General features: G+C 37.8%; 2 protein-coding genes across 13 annotated transcripts in view; one reads left to right on the top strand and one right to left on the bottom strand.

Moving 5' to 3' along the window:
• Positions 1-23202, bottom strand: WDR12 (WD repeat domain 12). The gene is made up of 13 exons (XM_003406127.4): positions 22484-23202; positions 19003-19097; positions 16414-16508; positions 13858-13964; positions 12864-12979; positions 12248-12402; positions 10982-11027; positions 7276-7361; positions 6127-6267; positions 5900-6005; positions 5609-5741; positions 3859-3931; positions 1-3008 (listed from the first exon to the last, which is right to left on the bottom strand). The coding sequence occupies exons 1-13, from the start codon at positions 22522-22524 to the stop codon at positions 2931-2933; spliced, it is 1272 nt and encodes a 423-aa protein (XP_003406175.1). The 5' UTR covers positions 22525-23202; the 3' UTR covers positions 1-2930.
• Positions 23203-23271: 69 nt separating this feature from the next.
• CARF (calcium responsive transcription factor) overlaps positions 23272-24856 on the top strand; it is an 80822-nt gene continuing 79237 nt past the window's right edge. For 11 of the 12 annotated variants that reach the window (XR_010322247.1, XR_010322246.1, XR_010322245.1 and 8 more), the window contains exon 1: positions 23272-23616. Coding sequence is in view for 1 of the 12 variants with exons in the window: in XM_064286792.1 (XP_064142862.1) it covers positions 23590-23616 (27 nt within the window). In the remaining 11 variants the exon portion in view is untranslated. Of the gene's footprint in view, positions 23724-24856 lie in introns of all 12 variants that reach the window. The other variant, XM_023542252.2, reaches the window with a different exon arrangement.

The following is a 24856-nucleotide window of genomic DNA, read 5'->3' as shown; positions in this document are numbered from 1 at the left end:
TGGATAATCATCAAAGCCATGCTTTTTTTTTTTTTCATGTTTTTCAGTATAAAAAGCTAGTCATGTCTTAGATAAGACGTGGAAGGCAGCTTTATTTAAGAGGAAAACAAAATTAAATGACTTGGCATTTGACTATTATGCCTATTTCCTTCCTCACACTATTTCTGAGCTACCATTTCTGGTGCTTCTGTGCAGCTCCCTCTGCCAGGAATATCCCACTCCTCCTCCCCCGCCAACAACCAATTGTCTGTCAAGCCTGGCTCAAATGTCACTCTTCTGTGATGCTGTTCTTAACAGCAAACGCCCTCCTCACAAGGTGAATTGCTCTCCTCTGTACTACCTTTCTGCCTTACATTTACATCTTCCTTTGCACTTAGGACATTGTTATAACTACTTTCTTAACGGGTTAGCTCTCATGTGAAAATGGGATGTTTCTGAAGGTAGTAGCATCTATGTCTTATACATTTTTGTATTTTTCCCCCATTCCTCCACCCCAGCAGAGATCCTGGTACATGACAGAAGTTCAACCTTTTTTCCTTGAACGGACTTACTCAGCAATTAGGTATACTTTGAACTCAAATTTAGGAAGTTTATGTTAAACAATAGAAAAGGCATTTCCTAAAACTGTTTAATGAGGTAAGAAAGCAGGCAGCAACCTGTTTGTGAACTCCATTTACTTTGGCAAGACAGCATAAAATAACCCTGTACTGGCTGGCAGGTCCTGAGCACTGCACTGTCAGGTTTCTGGCTTCTCTCTGCTCTGCAAAAACAGATCGACCCATTTTTCCAAGTGAGTCTTAGAAGCAAATTTGTTGTTGTGAGGTTGATTCCAACTCACAGGGACCCAATACAACAGAGCAGAACTGCCCCATAGGGTTTCCTAGGTTGTAATCTTTACGGGAGCAGATTGCTAGGTCTTTTTACCCACAGAGTAGCTGATGGGTTCAACCCATTTACCTTTCAGCCCTTACCTATTGTGCCAGTAAAAGCCTTTATCTCTGATATAACTAAATAGAGGAAGATGGGCCACCGAAGAGACAGACTGCTGCCGTCTTTTGAAGAAAGACAGTGGAGGTGGGTGGGACAGCAGTAAGTTACAAGATGACTGAATCTTCCACACTTCAACTGGTGTCTCATATTCTTCCTGTTCAGGAAGTAAGACCTAACCATTTGACTTTTCCTAGGGGAGGAGTCTGGCAGAGATCTAACGGAGGCAATCTTTATCCAATAGACTTGCTCACTAATGTTATATTCATCCCAAGGGAGAATGCCTGAACGCTGAATGTATCCTGCCTTTGGAACCAGGGTGGAGAATAGGTGAAGCACCAGTACTTGATGACACTTCCTTTTTTGTCGATTGCATCTAATAAATAGGCCTGTTTTCCTTTAAGCACCTGGTGTATGCATACATTTGATCAGCCCAGACTCAGTAGGTGAGGAAAGACACTCTTAACTCTGCCCTTAAGGCTCATTCAGGGACCATCCATCCAGAACAGGAATATGAATTCATCTTTGCCCTCTGAAAGTTAGATTTCCAAAGACTACAGATAGGAAAATAAGACCAGTGCGTACAAAATGAGGCAAATAAGGACTTTGTGTATGACTATCCTGGCTACATTTACTTACTTTGTTGGCATTAAAATCTACTTTCTTTTATAAGAAATAATGTGATAACTAGAGTTCTGGCTCTTAGTCTGTGTGAGAATGAGGGCCGTGTCCTGGTGGTGGGGGGAGCCTGAGTCCCTAAGTAATGTGGAACAAAACCACTGTGTAAGTCCTGAACTGTCTCTGGACTTCAGCTTGCGAGAAAACTCCTAACTGGTTTAGGCCACTGTTAATTTGGCTCTCTCCTGCAGCCAGGTACAGATGTTGTTTCCCAGAGCTCCATAATGGGAACATTGTTTGAGACATACTACATTAAACAGTCTAGTAGCTTCCTATATAATACTAAGATGTTATAAGGTATTCTTGAGGAATACCAATCTATTAAAGATGGAAGTCACTTTTTAAGAAATACTTTAAATATTTTGTGTTTAACATGTATAAAGATAAATGCTAACGATAATCAAAATCTGTAGAATGTTTATTATCTAATACTGACTGAAAGATTTTGTTTAAAGAATCTATTCTTATCTACATATTAGGACACATTAGGGAAAGAGGTGATTCCTGATTACCATGAAATCTGTATGCAACTTCTAAAAGATACTGGCATATCTTTAATTTGGAAGTACTTTACTTAATATATTTCAATGAATACTTAATAAACTGGCAAAATCTACTTTTTTATGTTCTGAATACCTGCAAAGACTTCTTTTCTTACACTTAGATATCACTTAATTTGCCAAAAACAAATATTCTAATTTTTCCATATTAAAGATTTTAGCCTTTTTATATGCTTTTTTCAGTTCGAATCTGCCAGGCGCTCCTTGGAAACTCTATGGGGCAGTTCTACTCTGTCATATAGGGTCGCTATGAGTCGGAATCGACTCGACGGCACTGGGTATATGCTTTTTTAAAGTTAATTTAAAAAACCTTCTCCATCAGAAATAAAAAGCTGTGCAATTAATTACTGTATATCTATTCTGTGCATATTATAGTATTTCAGAAACAAATCTTAATTCAAACCAATACCTTTGAAAAGGAAAATAAAAAACAAAATACAAAACTGAGCTTAATTTCTAGAGTTTAGCATAAGGTAGAGAATGCAGGCTACATTTTATATTTTATAAACACACACTCTCATTTTATAAATACAAAATAAAAAAAAATACAATGATATGTTAATTATTATCAGGGGTGAAAACTTTATATAAACTAATCTAAAAGGCTGTTTTCTGAAGAGTTGACCTGCAGATCTATGTAATTTGAGGATTCTTTATTGATTTCATTTATAGGAAGAATCTCTACAGTCAAATAATCATTCACTTTCATGCCCCCACATGGGAAGTGGTAGGTGAGTATCTGTAGGAATACAATTTATTGTCTGCTCCTCCACTCAGAAGTAACTGCGTAAAGGGGGAGAAAAAGACACAAACACATAAGTAAATACAATTATTTCATGTGCTAGCTAAGCTAACAAAATACTGATGATTTTTATTAGAATTGTGGGTGAGTAGTTAACTTGCATTGAGAGTACTTAATAGGGACCAATTGCATCAATTTTCACTACTATACCCTATACAGTATATTAAAGCTTTAAAAATAACCATTTGAATTCAGTTAAGATGTAATATGCTATCGTACTTCCTATGAAACCTTAGCTAAGAAATGTAATAAAGGAAAGAAGTTTAAAGGGTGGTACAGTTATCTATTTTAAAAAATGAAGTTTTTAGAGGATAGTACATTAATTGTTTGCAGGTAAATGGATATTACAAATTCAAATAGCCCTAGGACCTGCATTTGTAAAGAATTTCTTAAGCAATAAAAGCTTGTGTATAAACAAAAATAATTAAATTATAGCTCTTTAAACACATCTTATAATAAAAAAAAACAATTACATCTTATAATAGAGACTTTTTATGTAAGATTTTCCTAAAATATTTTTAGGAAATATTTTGATCCAATTACTGTGAATTATCAAGTTTATGGACTTAAAATGTTTTGTTAAGACACCCAGGAGAAAATTAACTGCTTCGAATTTTCAACCTAAAAAAACATTTTTTCAAAATTTTACTGCTTCCATTATTAAAGGACAGATTTGTTTTTTCTTTAAATGAGATGTGTGATTAAGGGAAAACATAGAATACAGAATTATAAATATCAGATGTATTAAAACTAGTAACTCTACAAACACAAACACCAGCTTTATTCCAATAATGTATTTTTCCCTTCACCAAATAACTAATAAATTCTTACCCCTGAGTCTGTCCAGTCTACACCCAGAACTTTGTCTTCATGAGCAGCGAGATCATAGAGAGGAGCTTTACAGCTAAAAGATGAAAATATTAACATTTTACATGCATTTCACAGTATTAAAATAAACATATATGAATAATGTACTTTTTTGAAAACTTTACGGGGTTTATAATCCTTGCCTCAAGAACGGCTTAATCTTAAAAATTTGAGTACTTATTCGAACCTCTCCTGTTTTTCCTATGTTATTTGTATACTACAGAGATTTGCTATAACAAATATATTCAGGAAAACTGTTATTTACTTATAAAAATGTATTTTATTTAAAAGTAGGCCCATTTTCATACTTTGTTGACTACTTTTCCTTTGTCCTCAAATCATGGCTTTAAATACCCTTTGTCTATCCATCTACATGCTAATAACTCCCAAATTTATATCTTCAGTCCAAACTTTTCTCTTGAACTTGCTTGTCCAGTTTTCCAGTTGCCTGACATGTAGATACCTTATAGGCATTACAAATTTAAAACAACCAAAACTCTTGATTTTCCCTCTGGATTCTGTTTTTCTACTCTTTCCCATCACGGTAAATGGCACCATCAATCACTCAGTTGCTCAGGTAGAAAATGTGGGCATTATCCTTGATTCCCATCTCCATATTCAATCCACAAGTCGGTCCTGCCACAGAGCTATCTTCAGTATATATCTAGAATCATCTCTGATTCTACCACCACATTCCAAGTTGCCATTATCTGTCTCCTGAGTTACAATAGCTGGTATGCTTCCATTCTTGCTCCTTTGCTCAAAACCCTCCATGGCCTTCCCATTGTACCTAGAATGAAACCCAAACACCTTACCATGGCCTATGAAGTCCTACCCAATATAACTATACCCTGCCTGTGCTGCCACTTTCCCCCTTGCTTGCTTTACTCTACCGACTCTGGCCTTCTTGCTATTTTGCCAACATGCCGAGATTCTTCCCACCTTATCTGCTGTTTCCTCTGCCATGATCTTTGCGTTTTTCATACCTTCACATCGTTCACTTCACTACTAAAGTATCACTTTCTCAGAGAGGCCTTTCCCAAAGTAGTATCCCTTTACTCTGCTTTACTTTCTTCATAGCACTTATTACAATCAAACTATATGCTAAGTGCTATATAAAGTACTCAATTAACATGTATATACCTCTAGATGTTAAGAAAATCATGTATCATAAGTAGTGTAAGGATGTTAGAAGGCAGATTTAAGGTAAAGCAATAACAACAAAGAAACAAGTATGTGGTTATGCCTTTCCATTCTACTTGTAAGATATAAATAAACTGTGCATTCATTGGGGACATTCTGTACAAAATATTATCATAGCACTAGCCCAGAAGAAACCTTTAATATCTGATTACTTTGAGTACCTGTATTTTCATTTAATTTTCTATTAAATTCTTTATTAATTTATCATCTGATCACAGTTCTATTTATGCAGGGACCACTCTCCCTCTTTTTTACTTCTAAAATATTTATTTACATTAAAGCTCAGGATAATATCCATAAACTCTACTTTCCCCCTCTATCTTATGAAATAATTTCAATATAAGAGAGATGGATTTTATAAAAACCTTTGTATTTACCATATCAGGTAGTATGACTGAGAACTTTTTTTTACCCTTTGCCTTTGAATAATCATTTCAGTATTTACTTCACTTTCTCCTGTATGCAACAGAAAATCAGTATATTTCTTTTGTAGATCATAAATAGCATTTACCTTCTTGTATCCCACAGCTTGACATAGTTATCTAAAGAACCTGAGATCAGCTGTTGCTCATGGGTAGGAGACCACTTTACTGAGGTGACCCAGCCTGTATGTGATGTTAGGGACAGCGACACCAAAGAACCGTCTGAATAAAGCAAAAAGACAACCATTGTTGAATTTTAGAAAAGAGAAGAATTAGAACAAACTCAAGAAATATTTCTAGAAAATTAAATTTTTATACACACCTCTAGTGAGAAATTAGTGTTATTCACACCCTCCTCCCCCAAGGTTTAGGAGACTCACCTTTACTTCGGGGATCCCACAGTCTGATATGCCTGTCTGTGCTCCCAGATGCTAAACGTTTACAAAGTGGTGAATAGGAGACACAATTAAAAACTTTATTTCCTGTCTGAAAAAGAGAAGGAAAGAATGCTGACTATGGTGGGCTAAAAGTAACCATCTCTAGAAGTTTATCACTTAAAAGATCAAAGTCAATCAGAGAATCAGATAATTGAATTTATAAATCTTACCAAAGTTGACTTAAGACTGCCAGTCTCAATATCCCATACTCTAATTGTGTGGTCCCAAGATGCACTGCAGACTTCTTCAGCATCTGACCACAGAACTGAAGAAATTGCTTCCTTGTGGCCAGAGAGGGTCACAATGGGAGTCTAGAAATGAAAGATTCCCGAAAGCAGAAAGTATTTTCATTTCAGAGTAATAGAACCAATAATAGTAGTTACTACTTCTGAAGCTCATATGCCAGATAGTTTGTCAGGTCTCCCTCCCAGTTCTAAAATTTTCCTGAAAGAAGTAAAGGAACCTGATAGAGTGAGGGATGGAACAGCCTCTGTTGTGATCCAAAACAAAATTAAAAGTAGGGGAGTATGGATGTAACCAGAGGGCTCTAGGATAGAAAATCGCATGGTAAAAACAGCAGGTGAACGTGACTGTATGAACTAGCAATTTCATTCCTAGGTATTTACCCGAGAGAAATGAAAACTTAGGTTCACATAAGAACGTTATACACAGATGTTTATAGCAGCTTTATTCGTAACTGCCAAAAAGTGGAAACAATCCAAATATCTTTTAGTACTGGAAGGAAAAAAGCAATTTTGAGAAATATGTAGGAAAAAACCTCACTGTATAGTGGTGATGGTTACACACCAATGAGAATATAACAAATTGCCAAATTGTTAAAATGGCAAATTTTATGTTAAATGTTTTTCACAAAACCGAAACACCTTACTGCATGTTAATATATGAAGTAAATGACAGGTAGATATCAGGTATTGAAAGAAAACGCAGAGAAAAGTTAAATAACTGTTTTTGATAACGGTCTTATCCTTTTGGTCTTAAAAATCCAATTTTTTGGAGTATTTGTTAGTTATAGCAAAATTTTCACTACAATTAGCACTTCAAGGGTGTCCAGCATCATGAAATCAAATATAATAGCTAAATAATAACCTACCAATCTGTAATCCTGGCTCAATGATAAGGAATTCAAAGACAAGGAAAATGTAGCATAATACAGTGTTTATAATTGAAAACTTTACAAACCTATTAAAAGAAGGCATAATTATGGTTGAAGCAGCAAGGTAAGGCAAAAGGAAATATAAATGGCAGATTATATTAATTTACCATATATTTGACAATACTGACCTAAGTCAAGGACTTACCCTTGTTAGTCCCAACTGCTCTGTTTTCTGTTTCTTTCTGGGTCGATTTATGGATTCCTCCATTTCATCTTCTTCATCTGTCGGGACTGCATTATAGAGAATTAAATTTTACATTCTCTTAACGTATAGGTTTCGTATTAGTTAAGCCTTGGCTCCTAGCTGAAAGGCCACTGGTTTGAACCCACCAGCTGCTCCATGGGAGAAAGATGTGGCAGTCTGCTTCCATAAAGATTTATAGCCTTGGAAACCCTATGGGGCAGTTCTACTCTGTCTTATAGGGTCACTATGAGTTGGAATTACCTTGACGGCAACAGGTTTTTATAGTTTATATTAACTGCAAAGTCTCAAAGAATTCTTTGCATTTCTAGGTATACAGTTCCATGTTATCTCAATTGGCTAGGGAATGGATAGTCCTCATTATTTTTGTTAACAGAAAATTATACTATCGAAAAACCATACCTGGATCACCAATCTTCCAAAAATTAGAAAAAGTATATTAAAAACTGAAGCTCAACCAGTTAGAAATCTTGCTTTGTCTTTACCATCATTATGAATATTTATTGCTTTACAATAGTTATGCAAAATTGTTTACTATTAGTTCTAGGAGAGTTTTGACCAAACTATTTCCAATATAAAGGTGGCATGACAAGGTAAATAAATACATATTAAAAGCAAATACATCTCAGCTATGTTTATTCTCCTTGACTAATAAATACTACATACTTCTACTTTTCTCACAAAGAATTAAGTGTTTTACAGATTGCTGTTTTGTTTGATTTCTTTTAATTATTATTACAAGCCATTTGAGTAGGTAGCACACTCAGGATGAAAACCACAGATTTTCATGCTTTATTACTTTTATAAATATTAATCTGTTTCCCCCCACTAGATGATAAGCCCTTTAAGGGTAACAATTAATCATATACATTATTTCATTTATCCAGCACACTATCAAAAACTAAAATATTCCTCAGAAGGAAAATTTTCTAAACTAAACCACTTTCTGCCTCAAAGTTGTTTAATCATTTTTAGAAAATCTACTAAAATGAATTATATATTTCCTGCCATTTTACAGATAATTATTTCACAGGGTTTAAACTTTTCTTGATCCCTCCACCTCAATTATGTGACCTTTATTTAGGGAATTATACTGTAATACCACAGTTCCCTTAGAAGGGATGGAGGTATTCTGGTTTGTTTGTCAGTAAAATAAATAGTTCTATACCACTGGGTTTTTAAGATGTAATTATGTTTTATGTTTTTTTCCCTCTTATTTCCAATCAGTATCTTCTTACTATTAAAGCACCTTCCTCTAAGAGTCTTCCACTCCTCCCCCTCTATATTTCTTCTATATTTTCAAATTAATAAACTTAAGCTTAGTAAAATTATATTAAAATTAAAACATAAAGTAAACCAGTTTAACTGAGAGAATCCTCCAACAGTAAAGTATATCAAAGTGACTCAGAAAGTATTTTTGTTTATTCCCAGTGTGGTGTATGGCGTAAAATTATTATGGGGTGAATTGACATCTAGTAAAATCAGGAGGGTCTCAAATGCCCTAAACACAAGTTCTTCCACCCTGCCCAATGAATAAGGTACCCTAGGCAAACAACCTGCCTTATCATGGGGACCATAAAGTGCCTACTTTATCCCTGAGTATCAGACTTCAGTTCCCTGACAACCTGTGGAATTATTCAGGTAAGTCAATCACATCCTCCCACAGAAACCAGGGGTCATCTCACCCTCTCGTTACTACAAAGTTGGACTTCCACACGCCCTACTTGTTCACTCTGTTTCTGAGTGCTATGAATTGAATTGTGCCCCCCAAAATGTGAAATCATAACCCCTGTACCTGTAAATAGGATTCTGTTTAGAAATAGGGATTTCCTTTGATATGTTAATGAGGTCATACCAGAGCAGGGCAGATCCTAAACCTAATCACTTCTGAGTTATAAAAAGAGCAGAACAGACACAGACACACACATGGGGGAAGAGACACCAGGGAACACCAAAGAACACCAAGGATGCTGGCAGACATCAGAAACTTAGAGAAAGGTTCACAAAAGAAATTGATATGGCTGAGACCCTAATTTGGACTTTTATCCTTCAAAACTGTGAGAAAATATATTTCTGTTCTTTAAAACCACTTACTTGTGGTATTTTTGTTAAAGCTGCAAGAGATAACTAAGACACCAAGTGCAACCCCTCTGCATGGCACAGTATCCTCCTCTCCCAGGGTTTGTGAGCATATATGGCTAACAGACAGCTGTTGATCTCATTTGTCCAGTATTAGGTGTCATGTGTTTGGCCATTCCCATAACCCTAAGGCAGAGGAATTCCTTCCTCACCAACAGGATGATGAGGCAATCAAAACACCAGGTCCCTTCTCATCAAAATCAAAAACTTTCATTCACAAAAGAACCTTATCAACAAAATGAACAGACACCTACAGATTGGGAGAAAATTTTGGGAAGCCATGTATCTCATAAAGGTTTAATATCCAACATGTATAAAGAACCTTACAACTCAAACAACAAAAAGACAAACAACCCAATCGAAAACAGGCAAAAGACTTAAATAGACATTTCACCAAAGAAATACAATTGGCCAACAAACACATGAAAAGATGTTCAACATCATTGGTCACTAGGGACATACAAATCAAAGCCACAATGATATATCACTTCATATACACCAAGATGCCTATGATTAAAAAAATGGAAAACAACAGGTGTTGGTGAGGAAGTCGAAAACCAAAACCCTTATCCATTGCTGATGGGATTGTAAAATGACACAGCTGCTGTGGAGAACATTTAGCAGTTCCCCAAAAAGTTAAACATATTATTACCATATGATCCAGCAACTGTACTTATAGCTATAAACCCAAAAGAACTGAAAGCAGGAATGCAAATGCATACTTGTACACCAATGTTTTCTGCAGCAGTATTCATAATAGCCAAAAGGTGGAAATAGCCTAAATGTCCATCAACAGATGAATGGATAAATAAACTATGATATGTACACACAAGGAAATATTACTCAGCCAAAAAGAGAAATGAAGTCCCAGTATATGCTACAACATGGATGAACCTTGAAAACCTATTGAGTGAAATGTTAGTAACAAAAGGTCAAACATTGTATGATCCCACTGATATGACATATCTAGAATAGACAAATGTACAGAAACTAAAGTTTATTAGTGGTTAGCAGGGGTGGACAAGAGGGAGGAGAAAAGGGTGGCTTGCTGCTTAGAGGACACTGAGCTTCTGTTAATGATGATGAAAATATCTGGAAACAGATAATGATGATGTCTGAATAATGTGATAAACATAATGTCATTGAATGGTACATGTGAAGAATGTTGAAATGGTAAAAATTTTCTTACATATATATTTACCACAACAAAAAAATTAAATAAAAACCCACGTCCTGGTATAAGAGAACTCTGTGAAACAAGGTAGTTACGCCCTATTGCACCAAACACGCTGTTAATATCTGAAGTAATCTGAAGTGTCTCAGTGTGGTAGAAAAAAAATTTGAAACACAAGTGTACTAATTTTTCTCCATACTGTGAGGGTGATATGCTCCTTTACGTGTGTCCTCAAAAGTTTTGGTCCATTTTTATGGCTAAATATGGGTTAAAAAGTCCTCTTTCACTGAAATTCTTAAAACATGTTTAATAAGTCAGAATAAACGAAAAATTTACCTGTGGACCAGATCTTTAGCATCTTATCCCAGGAGCCACTGCAAAACTAAACACATGTATATGAAGGGAAAAAAAAAAACAGTATGTAATATAATTCATCATATTACTTGCCTCTTTGTTTCTACTACTTAACTTAAATCTTTACTTTGCTTAATTTCTGTGGGGCATGGGCTCTAAAATCCTTTTCTACTAAGGTACCGTCTGCCTAGTTTACTAGTCTCCTGGAAGCTGTACCCTCAATCCCTGCTCACAGTTGATGAGATCAGGGTGGACAACTGACTGACACTGTACCAACAGGTCTCTTACTCACTCAAGACCTTTCTTTTAAAACTGTGTTACAGAGATTGTAGTCTTTTTCTAGGAAAGATGGCATGGAAGGTAAAGTTTAGGAAATAATGAAGACCAGATTTAAAGCCAATCTATGAGAGAATGAACCCAATTTAGGGAGATAAAAGAGGGAGAGAGCATGCTAGCCACGATTGAGACTCTGTTCTACTGGTTCCTGAGGCCCAACTGCGTCATCACTCTTCTTGTGATAAATTTTCCTTTGTCTAAAGAGATTTAACAAGAGTTTCTGTCTCTTGTAACCAAAAGACAGGGTACAGTTCATTCATTTAAGTCTTGTTTCAACTACATGTAAACTTCTTTTGGACTCAATATGAAAAATCATAAATCTTTTCTTTTGAATGCATCAAATGTCCTCTCTTAGCCTAACTGGCAAAGATACACTGAAGAAACACTCCAAAATCCAGAATACTTCAATGTGGCTTAGGGAACTTTCTAATGGTTAAGAGGGTTATAGCTCCTTGAGAGTCAATATAGCGTGGCCCGCATCTTTGTTTCCTTTCAAATAACATTTACCATTTTGTTGTGACAAGGAGATCGGCACTGATAGTAAACCAAACTCTATTAACACTAATTTACTGTATGTTAAGGCTTAGGTGATAAACTAGGCATTTTAAATTTACGACAGCATTGTGAGTAGTTGATAGATTAAATATATGTCCATTATTATGATTAAGAAGGATACACAAAGAAATTGCATATCTACCTGATTTCTTAAAGTTTCTGTGATTTATACTTGGTTCTAAACCAAAGGAAACAGAATGAAGTGTATCTTTATGTCTCTTTTTGCATGTGTGTTTACTATTGGTTTGAAAGCGTGTTCTTTAGTCACTAAGCCAATCACAATGTGTATATGTAGAACATTTTTAAGTAGCTCAAGTTCTAAGTTAATACAGTCCTAATAACACACCAGCTACTTACTTTAGTTCCTGTGCTATCGACAGCTATAGAATCCACACTCCCAGCATGACCTCTGCAGCAGTGTAGGGCTTTCATTTTGTTTCTCTCTATATTCCACTCCCATAAGAGAATAGTTTGATCCATAGAAGCACTCAGTAGTAAGCAAGACAAATTATCTGAAAAGAGGAGGACACAGGATAAGAAACAAATTAGTGCAAAAGTTTTAAATGCATTTGTCCTGAAACCAAAGAAATGATTTTTTTTTTTTTTTTTGTTTAAGAAACATGTTAAAAAGATAAAAGAGCTCATTAGGCTGGCTTTTAAAAAGAAAGTTAACTTACAATGTAAAGGGAAATTTCTTCAAACATACTGTTAAAAGATATAAGTTTAATGTACTCAATATTAACTTGAAAATGTATATTATTTGATATAAATTTAGGGACGATTCATTTCTACCAACTTTATGGATTGTTTTATATGATTGTTTTCTTCTAAAAGACTATATTGTTGAAAGACCTTAAAATAAGTTAAGCATTAAACAGTTCCTGGCCGCTCCCTACTCTGCTCCAGCACTGAAAATGACTTCTTTCCAAATCCCTGCACAGGATTCTTTTTAATTTAGGCAAAGAGTCCTAACCTTTTTTCACCCAGGCTACATCTTTTACAACATCTGTATGTCCCACAATTGTCATTATTGACTTTCCTTCCAAGGACCAGATTCGAGAAGTCTTATCATAAGAGCCAGTCAAGATCCTATAAGGAGAAAAAAACACTATGAAATACAAAAAGAAGCATTTTCAAACCCTGAAAATCAATTGTGTTTTTAAGGCAATGACAAAGTCAACCTAAGGATTATACTTTTAAAGTCTTCTTTAATTATAAAGACTTCAAAATATAGTAAATCAGATGTTACACTTGACTTTTCCTGACCTCCTAAAATAAAAATGTAACTGACAAACCCTAGATTTCACAGTTTACTACTGTTGTAAATACTATAATTCTCAGGGATGCCATGCAAATTGCTTAGAAAGCCTTATAGTCCTTTGTACTTAAAACCCATGACTAAAACAGTAAAACCATTTAAAGTAAAAAAAAAAATTGTGTAATAATTCCTGGGAGACATATTTTTTAAGAAGCAAGCTCCTGCTATGATCCACTTCTGAGGTGTTTCCTTTACCAGCAAGGCCAGTGGAGGTTTGCTCTGCACCATCCACACCTTCTTACATGATTCCAGTTGGCCCTTTTTGTCATTAGAAAAGCATAATCTACATCTTCATGGTAGTAGGTCAGGAAAGCTGTAGCTATAAAAGTTATTTTTCCTCTATGAAACAAATTATCCTTGGTCTTAAAAGCATCATACTCAAAATGTCCCAAGACACATGACCTATTCGGAAGACAAATGTCACTACATCTTGAGACAAAAAAGAAAACCTATTAATAGATAACCAGTTTCTTTTTGAATACACTGAAACAAGTATCTTTCTTTGTTTGACATGGTCACCTATACATACATCACAATATTAGTTTTACAAAGAATCGGAAATCAGAGAAAAATATTCACATAGTGGACTTAAAAAGACTAAAAAAGGTGGCATTAAAAAAGAGATAAAAGAACACGCATCTGGTAATACCATTCCTCTGCTCCTTTGACTGAGCTGATCCAGTCATCATGGAACATGCATTGCTCTGGCTGAGGCGCAGTATACTTCTCCACGTACTCTAGTTCCACGACCTCTTCCTAGTCACAGAGAAAAACCAGAAGCCAATCAGGTGGTAGAGTTTTTAAATACTACATTATGAAGATAAAGGAGCCTCCAAGTAATATATCTCCTTCATAATCCCTGAGAATTAAGTCGTACAAAAAGTAAAAAACTTTATTTGACCTAATGACATGCTAACAGTAATATTATTAAAAAAAAAAAAAAAATTTTTTTTTTTTTAATATTATTAGGGAGCATTAATAACCTTGGAAAACTTACGCTAAAGATGGGGAACAAAATACACAAAAAAATTTTTTAATCATAAAATTTTCAAAGCAGTTACAGATTATATTTTAAATTATAAGAGCATATTATGGGAAGTTTGAAAATTAGAAGAAAAAGGGAATCACCTATAAATCACAATGACTTAACCCCTAAGTTTTGTTATATGTGCGCAATCATTTTGCATATCTACACTGTTGCTGTTGTCGTATGCCACTGTGTCAGTTCAGGCTCATAGCTGCCCTATGTACAACAGAACAAAACGCTGCCTGGTCCTGTGCCATCCTCACAACTGTTGCTATGTTTGAGCCTGTTGTTGCAGCCGCTGTGTCAATCCATCTCATTAAGAGTCTTCCTTTTTTTTTTTTGCTGACCCTTCTACTTTGCTGTTGCTGTTGTTAGGTGTCATCGAGTCGGTTCCGACTCACAGTGACCCTATGTACAACAGAACAAAACACTGCCAATCCTGTGCCATCCTCTCTATCATTGATAAGTTTGAGCCCATTGTTGCAGCCACTGTGTTAATCCATCTTGTTGAGGGTTTTCCTCTTTTTCACTGACCCTCTACTAAGCATGATGTGTTGCTCCAGGGACTTGGCCCTCCTGATAACATGTCCAAAGTATGTGGGATGAAGTCTCACCATCATGGCATCTAAGGAGCATTCTGGCTGTACTTCTTCAAGACAGATTTATTTGTTCTTCTGGAGTCCATGGTATATTCAATATTCTTCACCAGCACCATAATTCAAAGGCATCAATTCTTCTTTGGTCTTCCTTATTCATTGTCTAGCCTTCACATGTGCATGAGGTGATCAAAGATACTATGGCTTGGGTCAGGTACACCTTAGACCAAGGTGACATCTTTACTTTTTAACACTTTAAAGAAGTCTTTTGCAGCAGATTTGTCCAATGCAATAGGTCATTTGATTTCTTGACTCTTGCTTCCATCGGCATTGCCGTGGATCCAAGTAAAATGAAATCCTTGACAACTTCAATCTTTTCTCTGTTTATCATGTTGTTACTTATTGGTCCAGTTGTGAGGATTTTTGTTTTATGTTCAAGGGCAACCCATACTGAAGGCTGTAGTCTTTGATCTTCATCAATAAGGGCTTCAAGTCCTCATTTTCAGCAAGCAAGGTTGTGTCATCTGCATATTCCAGATTGTTAATGAGTCTTCCTCTAATCCTAATGCCCCATTCTTCTTCATATAGTCCATCTTCTTGGATTATTTGCTCTGCATACAGATTGAGTAAATATGGTGAATGGATACAACCCTGATACACACCTTTCCTGATTTTAAACCACACAGTATCCCCTTGCTCTGTGTGAATGACTACGTCTTAGTCTATGTACAGGGTTCCACATGAGCAAAATTAAGTGTCCTGGAATTCCCATACTTCACAATATTATCCATAAGTTGTTATGATCCACATAGTTAAATGCTTTTCATAGTCATTAAAACACAGGCAATCATCTTTTTGGTATTCTCTGATTTCAGCCAAGATATATCTGACATCAGTAATGATATCCCTCATTCCACATCCTCTTCTGAATCCAGCTTGAATTTCTGGCAGTTTTCTGTCCATGTATTGCTGCAACCATTTTTGAATAATCTGCAGTAAAATTTTACTTGCATACGATATTAATGATATTGTTCGATAATTTCGGCATTCTGTTGGATCACTTTTCTTTGGAATGGGCACAGATATGGCTATCTTCCAGTTGGCCAGGTAGTTGTCTTCTAAATTTTTTGGCATAGATGAGAGAGTGCTTCAAGCACTGCATCTGTCTGTTGAAACATCTCAGTTGGTATTCCATCAATTCCTAGAGCCTTGTTTTTCACCAGTGCCTTCAGTGTAGCTTGGACTTCTTCCTTCAATATCACTGGTTCTCGATCATATGCTACCTCTTGAAATGGCTGAATGTAGACGAATCCTTTCTGATACATTAGTAGTATACATATATTTACTGTCCCCTTTCTTGCCAATTTTTCCACAAATGTGAAGGCATTTTTCTATCTTCATTTATGCACATTCTCAGAAGAGTAGGGACTTCAATATTAAACATATTGAAACTAAATTTCAAAATATCTAGGAAAAAACAATAATCAAAAAAATCTTGGGTACTGAAGATAAATTTATGCTAATTCTAAAAGGAGTTTACTTGATAATGCCTTAAATAACATACAGAAGTATCTGAACTTACTGATGAGATGTTTTCCAGTTCCATGTGTTTGACCAAGGGCATTCGCAGAAACTGGCCCTTGACAAGGAAATCAAACTCCACATGTTTGTGGAACTCTAAAGAAAACACATAATAAAATTATCATCACTCTCAGGACCTGGTTCAAGTGGTGTTGGCAGAGGTATACTAAAGAAATTCTAAAACAAACAGGTATTTATTATCCCAGTGTGATCTCTGAGTTTCTCCAGAATTTCTCTATGGCACAATCAGGCCATGTATACTAGTATACTATGTGGTTTTTAAGAAGAGAAATACTGTTGGTATAATTATTATTTTGCTTTAAAAAAAAAAAAAAAAAAAAAACTTTTCATTCTATGGAAAATTTCAAACCTATACAAAAGTAAAAATAATATAATGAATCCCCATGTATCCCTCACCATTACCAACTTTGGTAAATATCTACTCTTGGGCAATCATCTGTATTCCTCCTTCCACTCCTTTTATTTTAAATCATACCTCAGAAATAATATCATTCCATCTACAAATACTTTAGTATGCATCTCTAAAATATAAGAACTTAAAAAAATAGAGCCACAATTTTTAAAAATTTAACAATTTTTCTTTTTTAATCAAATAGCCAGTCAATGTTCGTATTTCCCTGTCTCAAAAATGTCTTTTTATAGTGGGGTTTTTAGAATCAGCATCCAAAATCCACACATTATATTTGGTTAATATGTTTTGTTTCATCTTTAACAGTTCCCACTCCATTTTTTCTTCCCCTTTATTATTTTTTTTTTTTGCAGAAATTGGGTCACCTGTCTTTTGGCTGATTGCATCTCCGAGGTGGCCTTTCACATATCCCTCTATCATCTATACAGCCTGTAAACTGGTGGCTGGACCTAATGGCTTGACTAAGTTTCAGGTTTGGGTGTTTTTTTAGCAAGAATACTTCACAGGCAGTATTGTGTATTTCCCACTGCAAACATCAGGAAGGACAAGATAAGTGGTTGTCTCTTCTTATGTTTTTTGGCCTCAGGTGATGTCAGTCTGATTCCATCCATAATGTTCCCTGTCAGCCTTTTACCTAATTAATAGTTTTAGCCACAAATGATAATCTCTGCCTACATCTACTATTTTGTCTGGGGATACTAAGTGGTTAACAGTCCATTTATGTCATTCTTTATGCATTTATTAGCTGTAATATTCTGAAACAAGAATGTTCCCTCATCAACTATTTCATCTGTTATATTTAAAAAATTTGAAATCTGAATCATTTGCATCTTGAGCTCAAGGCAGTGACTGAATTATTCCATTTATACAAAAAACTAACCAACATTCAGTCCACAAGTTTAGAAAAATTTACAACTATTTGGATAACAATAAACAACCATATACCGGTATTGTAAAGCTTTAACTGAAAGAACTCTTATTCTAGTTAAAAGACTTTTTCAACAAGTGGAATATACGACAGTTTAGAAATTTATAAAGGTAACTATGCATCATAATCTCTATACATCCATGATGAAACTAAAGATAAAGACCAATAGGAAATGCTATCTGAATATAGATAGTCCCCCATTTATGATGGGGTTCCGCTCTGGTGACTCCAATGTAAATAGGTTCTGAAGTAAGTAAAATATATCTTTTTTTCTAAGTTATCATAATATGGGATTGTTAAGACAGTAAATCATAACATTAAACATCTGCAGGTGAACATTTTGAGACTGATAATAGCAAATTATGCACTGCAACATTGTATGTTCAAAACAAAACAGAAACACTGAGGTGCCATTAATTACTTTTTTGTGTGGCCTTTCTAGCCATGGTCTTGTGACTCCCACCCATGTGACTGGATGGTACTGTGCAAATAAGATAATTGTGGTCCACCAAGGGGACTGGTCAGTTTTGCCTTAAAAGAGAGCCAGTTCCAGACCAGAGAGGAGAGCCCACCACCACCAGAGGAGGAAAGACTGCAGCAGAGATCCGAAGGAGACCCACAGGAGATAGTATGGTGGGCTTCCTGGCCCACAGAGCTAGAAAGTTGAGTGCCTTTGGGCAGAGACTGAGGGCCGGGGAGAAATCTATGCCTGACCCACAAATTTGGGACTTTCCAGCCTCCACAACCACATAAGCCATTGCAGTAAATTAGGGTACCCAAAGACAGGAGGGACAGTACTGAGGTGAGACGGAGTAGTTAACAGATGATAGAGTGATACAGGAGCTTGGAAAAGTTAGACATTTGGGACGTCTGTAACCTCGGTTTCACAGGAACCAGCTTTGTGCTGATTCTTATAAAAGAAATTATTCGTTTAAACACTGACGGTCATTTAAGTGCAGTTTGTTGTAACTAGGATACATTATAAGTCAAGGACTACCTTCATCTCTGAATCGAGAACTACAGCTTGCTAGCAAAAAAGACTGCAGATCCTGCCGACCTCTTGGTTAGCAGCCGTAGTAGCACTTAACCACTACACCACCGGGGTTTCCTCAAATTCATACAGAATTATAAAATGAGGCAAAAAGAAAAAAATAAAATAAAAATGTAATGTATTTTAGTGTAGTCTGTGGCATTCTGCCTTTTCCTAACTTATCAAGAGCATATATACGCACCATTTTTGGCTTCCAGCAATTTATTGATGATGTTACTAAGGTCTGCGATTTCAGAGGCTGCAGGGATCGAGAAAGGAACGTCATCTACCGCATACCTAGGAAAAGGAAATGACATGTCAAGATCAATTCTACAGATATTTTGATAAATATGCATTTATTTATTCTACAAACACTTGTTAGATACCTACTACATGCCAGACATTTTTCTACATGGAACAAATAAGATGAATTAAGACATGGTTGCTGTCCTCAGAAGGGGTGTGAGTCTGGTAATCAAACACAAGGGAACTATGTAAGAACAGGAAGTGATGACGATAAGTCATACATGATAAAGACATAAAATGGGGGCACAAAAAAACCAAAGGCCACTTCACACAGAGAAAATAAGTGTGGGGCAGTAAGGCCTGAAAAGATGCACAAAGCAGGTAACTCAAGCTACATCTAGAAAAGTGAATTTTACCAGGTGGGGAGAGGGGTAGGTAGAAAGAGAGGTGCATACAATCAGGGGGAACAGCAGAGCAATAGCTAGGAGGTTTTAAATTGTCCATTAAAACCATCCCAGAAAGTATGATTTTGCTGTAGGCAGTGACCAAAGATGAAGCTGAAGAGATGTGCATGGAATGCCTTATACGCTCCATGGAAGAGTTTTTACTTCCTTCCATTGGCAATGAGAAACCATGGTAACAGCAGTCCAATTTAAGGAATAACATCATCAAAATTTTGTTAGAGCTTTCTGACAGTACTGTGGCGAATGGATTAGAGACGAAAAGACAGGAGGCAGATTAGAAGATTCTCAGAAGAGAGAATGGGAGAAAATATTTGCAAATCAAATATCTGATAAAGAGACTTTATCTAGACTATATAAAGAACATTTACAACTCAATAATAAAAAGACAAACCAATTAAAAAACTGGCAAAGATATGAATAGGCATTTTTCCTAAAAGGATATATAAGTGGCCAATAAGCACATGGAAAGATTATCAACATCATTAGTCGTCAGGAAAGCCAAATCGAAACTGCAAAGATATCACTTCACACCCACTAAATCTACTGCCCTCCAGTGGATTACAACTCATAGTGACCCTGCAGGACAGAGTAGACCTGCCCCATAGGGTTTCCAAGGCTATAAATACAAATCTGCAGGGAAGCAGACTGCCACATCTTTCTCCTGTGGAGTGGCTAGTGGGTTAAAACTGCCAACCTTTCGGTTGGCAGCCTAGCTCTTAACCACTGCACCAGCAGGGCTCCTTTTATACCCACTAGGATGGCTATGGAAACCATGGTGGCGTAGCTATGGCTGCTAACCAAAAAGGTCAGCAGTTCAAATCAACCAGGCACTCCATGGAAACCCTATGGGCAGTTCCTCTCTGTCCTATAGGGTCACTATGATTCAGAATTGACTCCACAGCAATGGGTGGGTTTTTTCAAGGATGGTCATGGAGCCCTGATGGCGCAATGGTGAAGAGCTCAGCCCCTCAAAAGGTCGGCAGTGTGAATCCACCATCTGTTCCCTGGAAACTCTATGAGGCAGTTCTACTACGTCCTATAGGGTTTTATGAATCAGAATCGACTCAATGGCAACAGGTACAGACAGGTAAACCAAAAAAACCAAACCTGTTCCCGTCGAGTTGATTCTGACTCAAAGCGACCCTGTAGGACAGAGCAGAACTGCCCCACCGGGTTTCCAAGGAGCGCCTGGCGGATTTGAACTGCCGGCCTTTTGGTTAGCAGCCCTAGCACTTAACCACTACGCCACCAGGGTTTCCACAGGTAGGTAGGATGCCTATAACAAACAGAACAGATAATAAAAAGTGTTGAGAGGATACGGAGAAATCAGAACCCTCTTTCACCACTGGTGGGAACGTAAAATGATGCAGTGGGTTTGGAAAACAGTCTGACAGTTCCTCAAAATGTCAACCATAGTGCCATTTGACCCAGCAATATATAAATATACACCCACACAAAAACTTGTACATGAATGTTTATAGCAGCCAAAAGGTAGAAACAACTCAAATGTTCATCAGCTGAATGGATGAACAAGATGCAGTATGTGTAACTAAAAACCAAACCCTTTTCCACTGAGTCAGTTCTGACTTATAGAGGCCATACACATACACACACACAAAATACAATATTACTCTGCCATACAGAGAAATGAAGGTCTGATACATGCCACCACATGGATAAACCTCAAAAACTTGCTGAATGAAATGCCGGACACAAAAAAATAAACATTGTATAATCTTACTTACATGAAATATCTAGAACAGGTAAATGCATAGAGGCAAAGGTTTATTAACGGCTGCCATCGGCTGGGGACACCAGGGAAGTTATTACTCAAGGGTACTGAATTTGGGGTGATAAAAATGTTTTGGAAATGGTGGTGATAGCTGCATAATATTGTAAATGTAATTAATGCCAAAGGATGCTTAAAAATGGTTAAAATGACAAGTCTTTTGTTACATATATTTTACTACAATAAAATTATATAAAAAAATAAATACACCGGTCATGCTATTGCATCACCACACTCCTTGAATAGAAGCTGTTGTTAGGTGTCATCCAGTTGGTTCCTACTCAATAGCGACCCTGTGCACAGCAGAAAGAAACACAGCCGGGTTCTGCAGTCCTCCCAATTGTTATGCTTGAGCCCATTGTTGTGGTCACTGTGTCAATCCATCTCCTTGAGGGTCTTCCTCTTTTCTGCAGACCCTCTACTTTACCAAGCATGATGCTCTTCTCCAGGGACTGAGTAGTGGTTAGACTAAGTATGTAAGTGAGAACTGCAGGCTATTCAATTACTCAGACAGACATTAGGTGCCACTGGGCCTCGAATTAGAGAAACTGCTTGAGTTAACAAAGTGAAAAAAGAATGTTATGAGACAATTTGAGTTAAATCATAAAGATTTGCATAGAAGGATAAGGCGAATAGCATTCGGCAAAATTTTTTTTCAGCATATAGAAATACACATATCTGTACCTGAACTGACTTCACACTCTTACCAAAAATCAGTTTTTCCAACCCCTTATTCAGAGCTCCACTTTCTAGCCTGATTTAGAAAAGCATCGTCTGTTACCTACTTAAAATGAAGTTGTGTTTTCAGAAACTGCGGGCGACCACTAGCCGATAGGCTGTAACGACACGGCCCACCAGTCTCTTCTTAAATTTCAAGGCAACTGTTTATTTTAAAGTTACATATATAGCGTACTTCATCCAGGAAGCGTTTCAGGCCTGTCCGCATTCACAACTCACGAATGCGAAGCTGGACAGGAAGGAGGTGATCTCGGAAGATAGCCGGCCAAGCCCTGAGAAATCTTCACAAGGCACCGGTTCTCTCTGAGGAAAACGCTCTCAAGCGGAGTCCGCCAAAAAAAGGGGAAAAGGTGAATCGACGGCAAAAACAAACAAAGATCCGCAAGGTCAAGCCGAAAGGATCCCAGGGAGGGGAGAGGAAAGGAGAGAAGGGGACGCTCACTTACTTCTTGTTGTCAGTGTAGAAGCGTGTCTGGAGCTGAGCCATGGCGGTGGCGTAAGGCGTATACACAAGGCTTGCCCAGAGGAGCGTATGGGCTAACCGAGAACGGGCGATCTAGTCTCTTGGTACTACGAAAAGAAGCCGCTCAAAATTAGACTGCACAGAAAGGAAGATGCCATGGGCGCCTGGCTTCCACGTTCCTCCCTAGGGCCTCCTCAGAAAGCAGCACCACGAGGCCGCCCTCCCACAGTGGTTCAGCCCACAAATATCAACTGCCTATTCCTAGATTGGAAACATTGGAGGTGCAGTGGTTAAGGATCGTCGATCAGTTAAGCCTGATCTTAAAGGCGGAGTGTCCCTTTGATCGCTTGGCTTTCTTTAAATGTATTTAGGTCTGTAGGAGCCCTGGTGGCGCAGTGGTTAACCGTCCAACCACTTAACCAGCCCCTTCCCTGCAGAAAGATGTGGCGGACTGCTTCCGTAAAGATTACAGCCTTGGAAACTCTAGGGAGCAGCTCTACTCTGTCCTAGAGGGCCGCTATCAGTCAAAATCGACTCAACTGCAATGGTTAATGGGGTTATTTAGGCCTGTGATCAATTCGCAAGATACAAAAAGCCCCAGCTCGAATCTTATTTATTTATTTATTTTTTAATTTTCAAGAAGTGGTCCTTAGACACGGTACTTAAAACACGGCTCCTAGAGACTACAACCCCCAGAAAGCAGCGCCTCTCAGACGCTGTGATCAGTGGGAATTGTAGTCTCTTTTTTTTTTTTTTTTTTTGCCATGCTGCCCTCATGATAGTTATATTAAATCCTCCCGACTCCCAGCCAGATATTTATTAAATTATCTCTGCCTTCAGCTTTGTTTTACTATAGCCTTGCCCAGTTTCCTTTCTCACGTATACCCTCAACCACAACTTCAATAGTCCGAGATTTTTACTGGGCTCTCGCCTCTAGCTTCGAGTTTTAGATCCAGGTGAGGGGAGGGAATACGAAAAAAACCGACGAATCAGAACAGAAACAAACGACGGTGACCGATAGGGGTCTTAACTCACGGGACTGCGCTGCGCCCTCCCGAAGGGGTGCGCCTGCGCACTGTGCTGGTCTCCATGGCGGGGCCTCGGAGCCAAGACGAGGTTGAGTAGACTCGTTTTGAATTTTACCCCCTCTGCTCCGGCACTTTGTGGACTTCCCTCTTAGCCCTGTAGGGCCCTCCGCGGTGACGAGGCTGGGGGAGTCGAAGGTTTGCCAGAGCTATATGCGCCGACGGGCTGGATGCTGCCTCACAACCCCATTTCTTCCTCATTCCTCCTCCCGTCACCCCCTGACCTTTCGGGCTCTGAGCACCCGCCGGCCCCGGTCCCCTGCTGCAGCTGGGCGCTGGCGGCACCTTCCGTGCCCCGCTTTGGGGCCTCTTCGGGGTCCGACTTGGCGGGGCCTACTGCCCCCGGCCCGAGAGGGGGCTCGCGGGCTCTGGGGAGACAGGCTGGAGGAGGAGGAGGATGTTAGGTGTCTTGAAAAGGTTTGCTAAGCCCGAGGACGCGCTGTCGCCGGGAGAAGGATCCGGACCCCTCAAACAGGAGCGGCCAAACGGTGGTCCCTTACGCCGCCCCCGCCCCGTTTTTTTGCGGTGTTTTAGCTTTTTCCTCCTTTCTGAGTCCCTTTATGTCATATGCTTATAAGGCGAAAGGCGTCCTCCCACATCTTTTCCCCCACTTTTTAATGTGTGTCTTTTAACTTTCTCAAAGGCCTGTGGATTGTTATCAGTGTTCCCGAGAATTCCTCTGATTTAGTTATTTTTTTGAGGAAGAATGGATAGAGAAATACTGTCCACATCCCAAAGTTATTTTTTAAGGCCTTTGCCAGAAAAGCTCCAAGAGGAATACTTTAAGAGACGACAGTTTAGAATCAGGGAGAAACTGGATTGCAGAATTTCTGGGTAGAGCGGTATGTGTACCGGTGAAGGCAGCTAAAGCTTTTCTGCGTTGCTTAAAGATGTGCAATTAAGTAGACGCCTGATATTTAAATCAGTCATAGAAAATGATTTAGGCAGTTCTAAAAGTAGTCTTTTATCAGAGAGTGGTGACAATGAAACCAGAACTATTTTCAATTTTTTCACATTTTTAGAATGCAGGCCCAGGAACCAGAATGCCTGGATTGGAATCCTGCCTCAGCTACTTATTTAACCTCCCTGTGGGACATTTTGGTCTTTTTTTTTTTTTTACTGGGTGAGAATTAAATGCTTCAGTGGAAGCACTCAGTAAATGTTATCTATTATTACTATCATTATCATGTAGATGTCAGTTTAACTAGAATCCGTGCCCAGGTTGTCTCTGTGTGGTGCAAATGTTTAATACACTTGGCTGCTAACCAAAA

The sequence above is a fragment of the Loxodonta africana genome, chromosome 6 (genome assembly GCF_030014295.1).
Source record: "Loxodonta africana isolate mLoxAfr1 chromosome 6, mLoxAfr1.hap2, whole genome shotgun sequence".
NCBI classification, from domain to species: domain Eukaryota; kingdom Metazoa; phylum Chordata; class Mammalia; order Proboscidea; family Elephantidae; genus Loxodonta; species Loxodonta africana.
The sequence above is the reverse complement of the archived record's forward strand: the minus strand, read 5'-3'. Positions and strand labels throughout refer to the sequence as shown.

What these genes read in the sequence shown, in the direction of transcription:
- WDR12 (XM_003406127.4), bottom strand. Translation starts at nt 22,524, where the DNA reads ATGGCTCAGCTCCAGACACGCTTCTACACTGACAACAAGAA. An exon ending in GTGGGATCCCCGAAGTAAAG is followed by an intron (nt 5,742 to 5,899) that starts GTGAGTCTCCTA and finishes TGCTTTATTCAG; the next exon opens with ACGGTTCTTTGGTGTCGCTG. An exon ending in AAGCTGTGGGATACAAGAAG is followed by an intron (nt 3,932 to 5,608) that starts GTAAATGCTATT and finishes TTCATCTTTTAG; the next exon opens with CTGTAAAGCTCCTCTCTATG.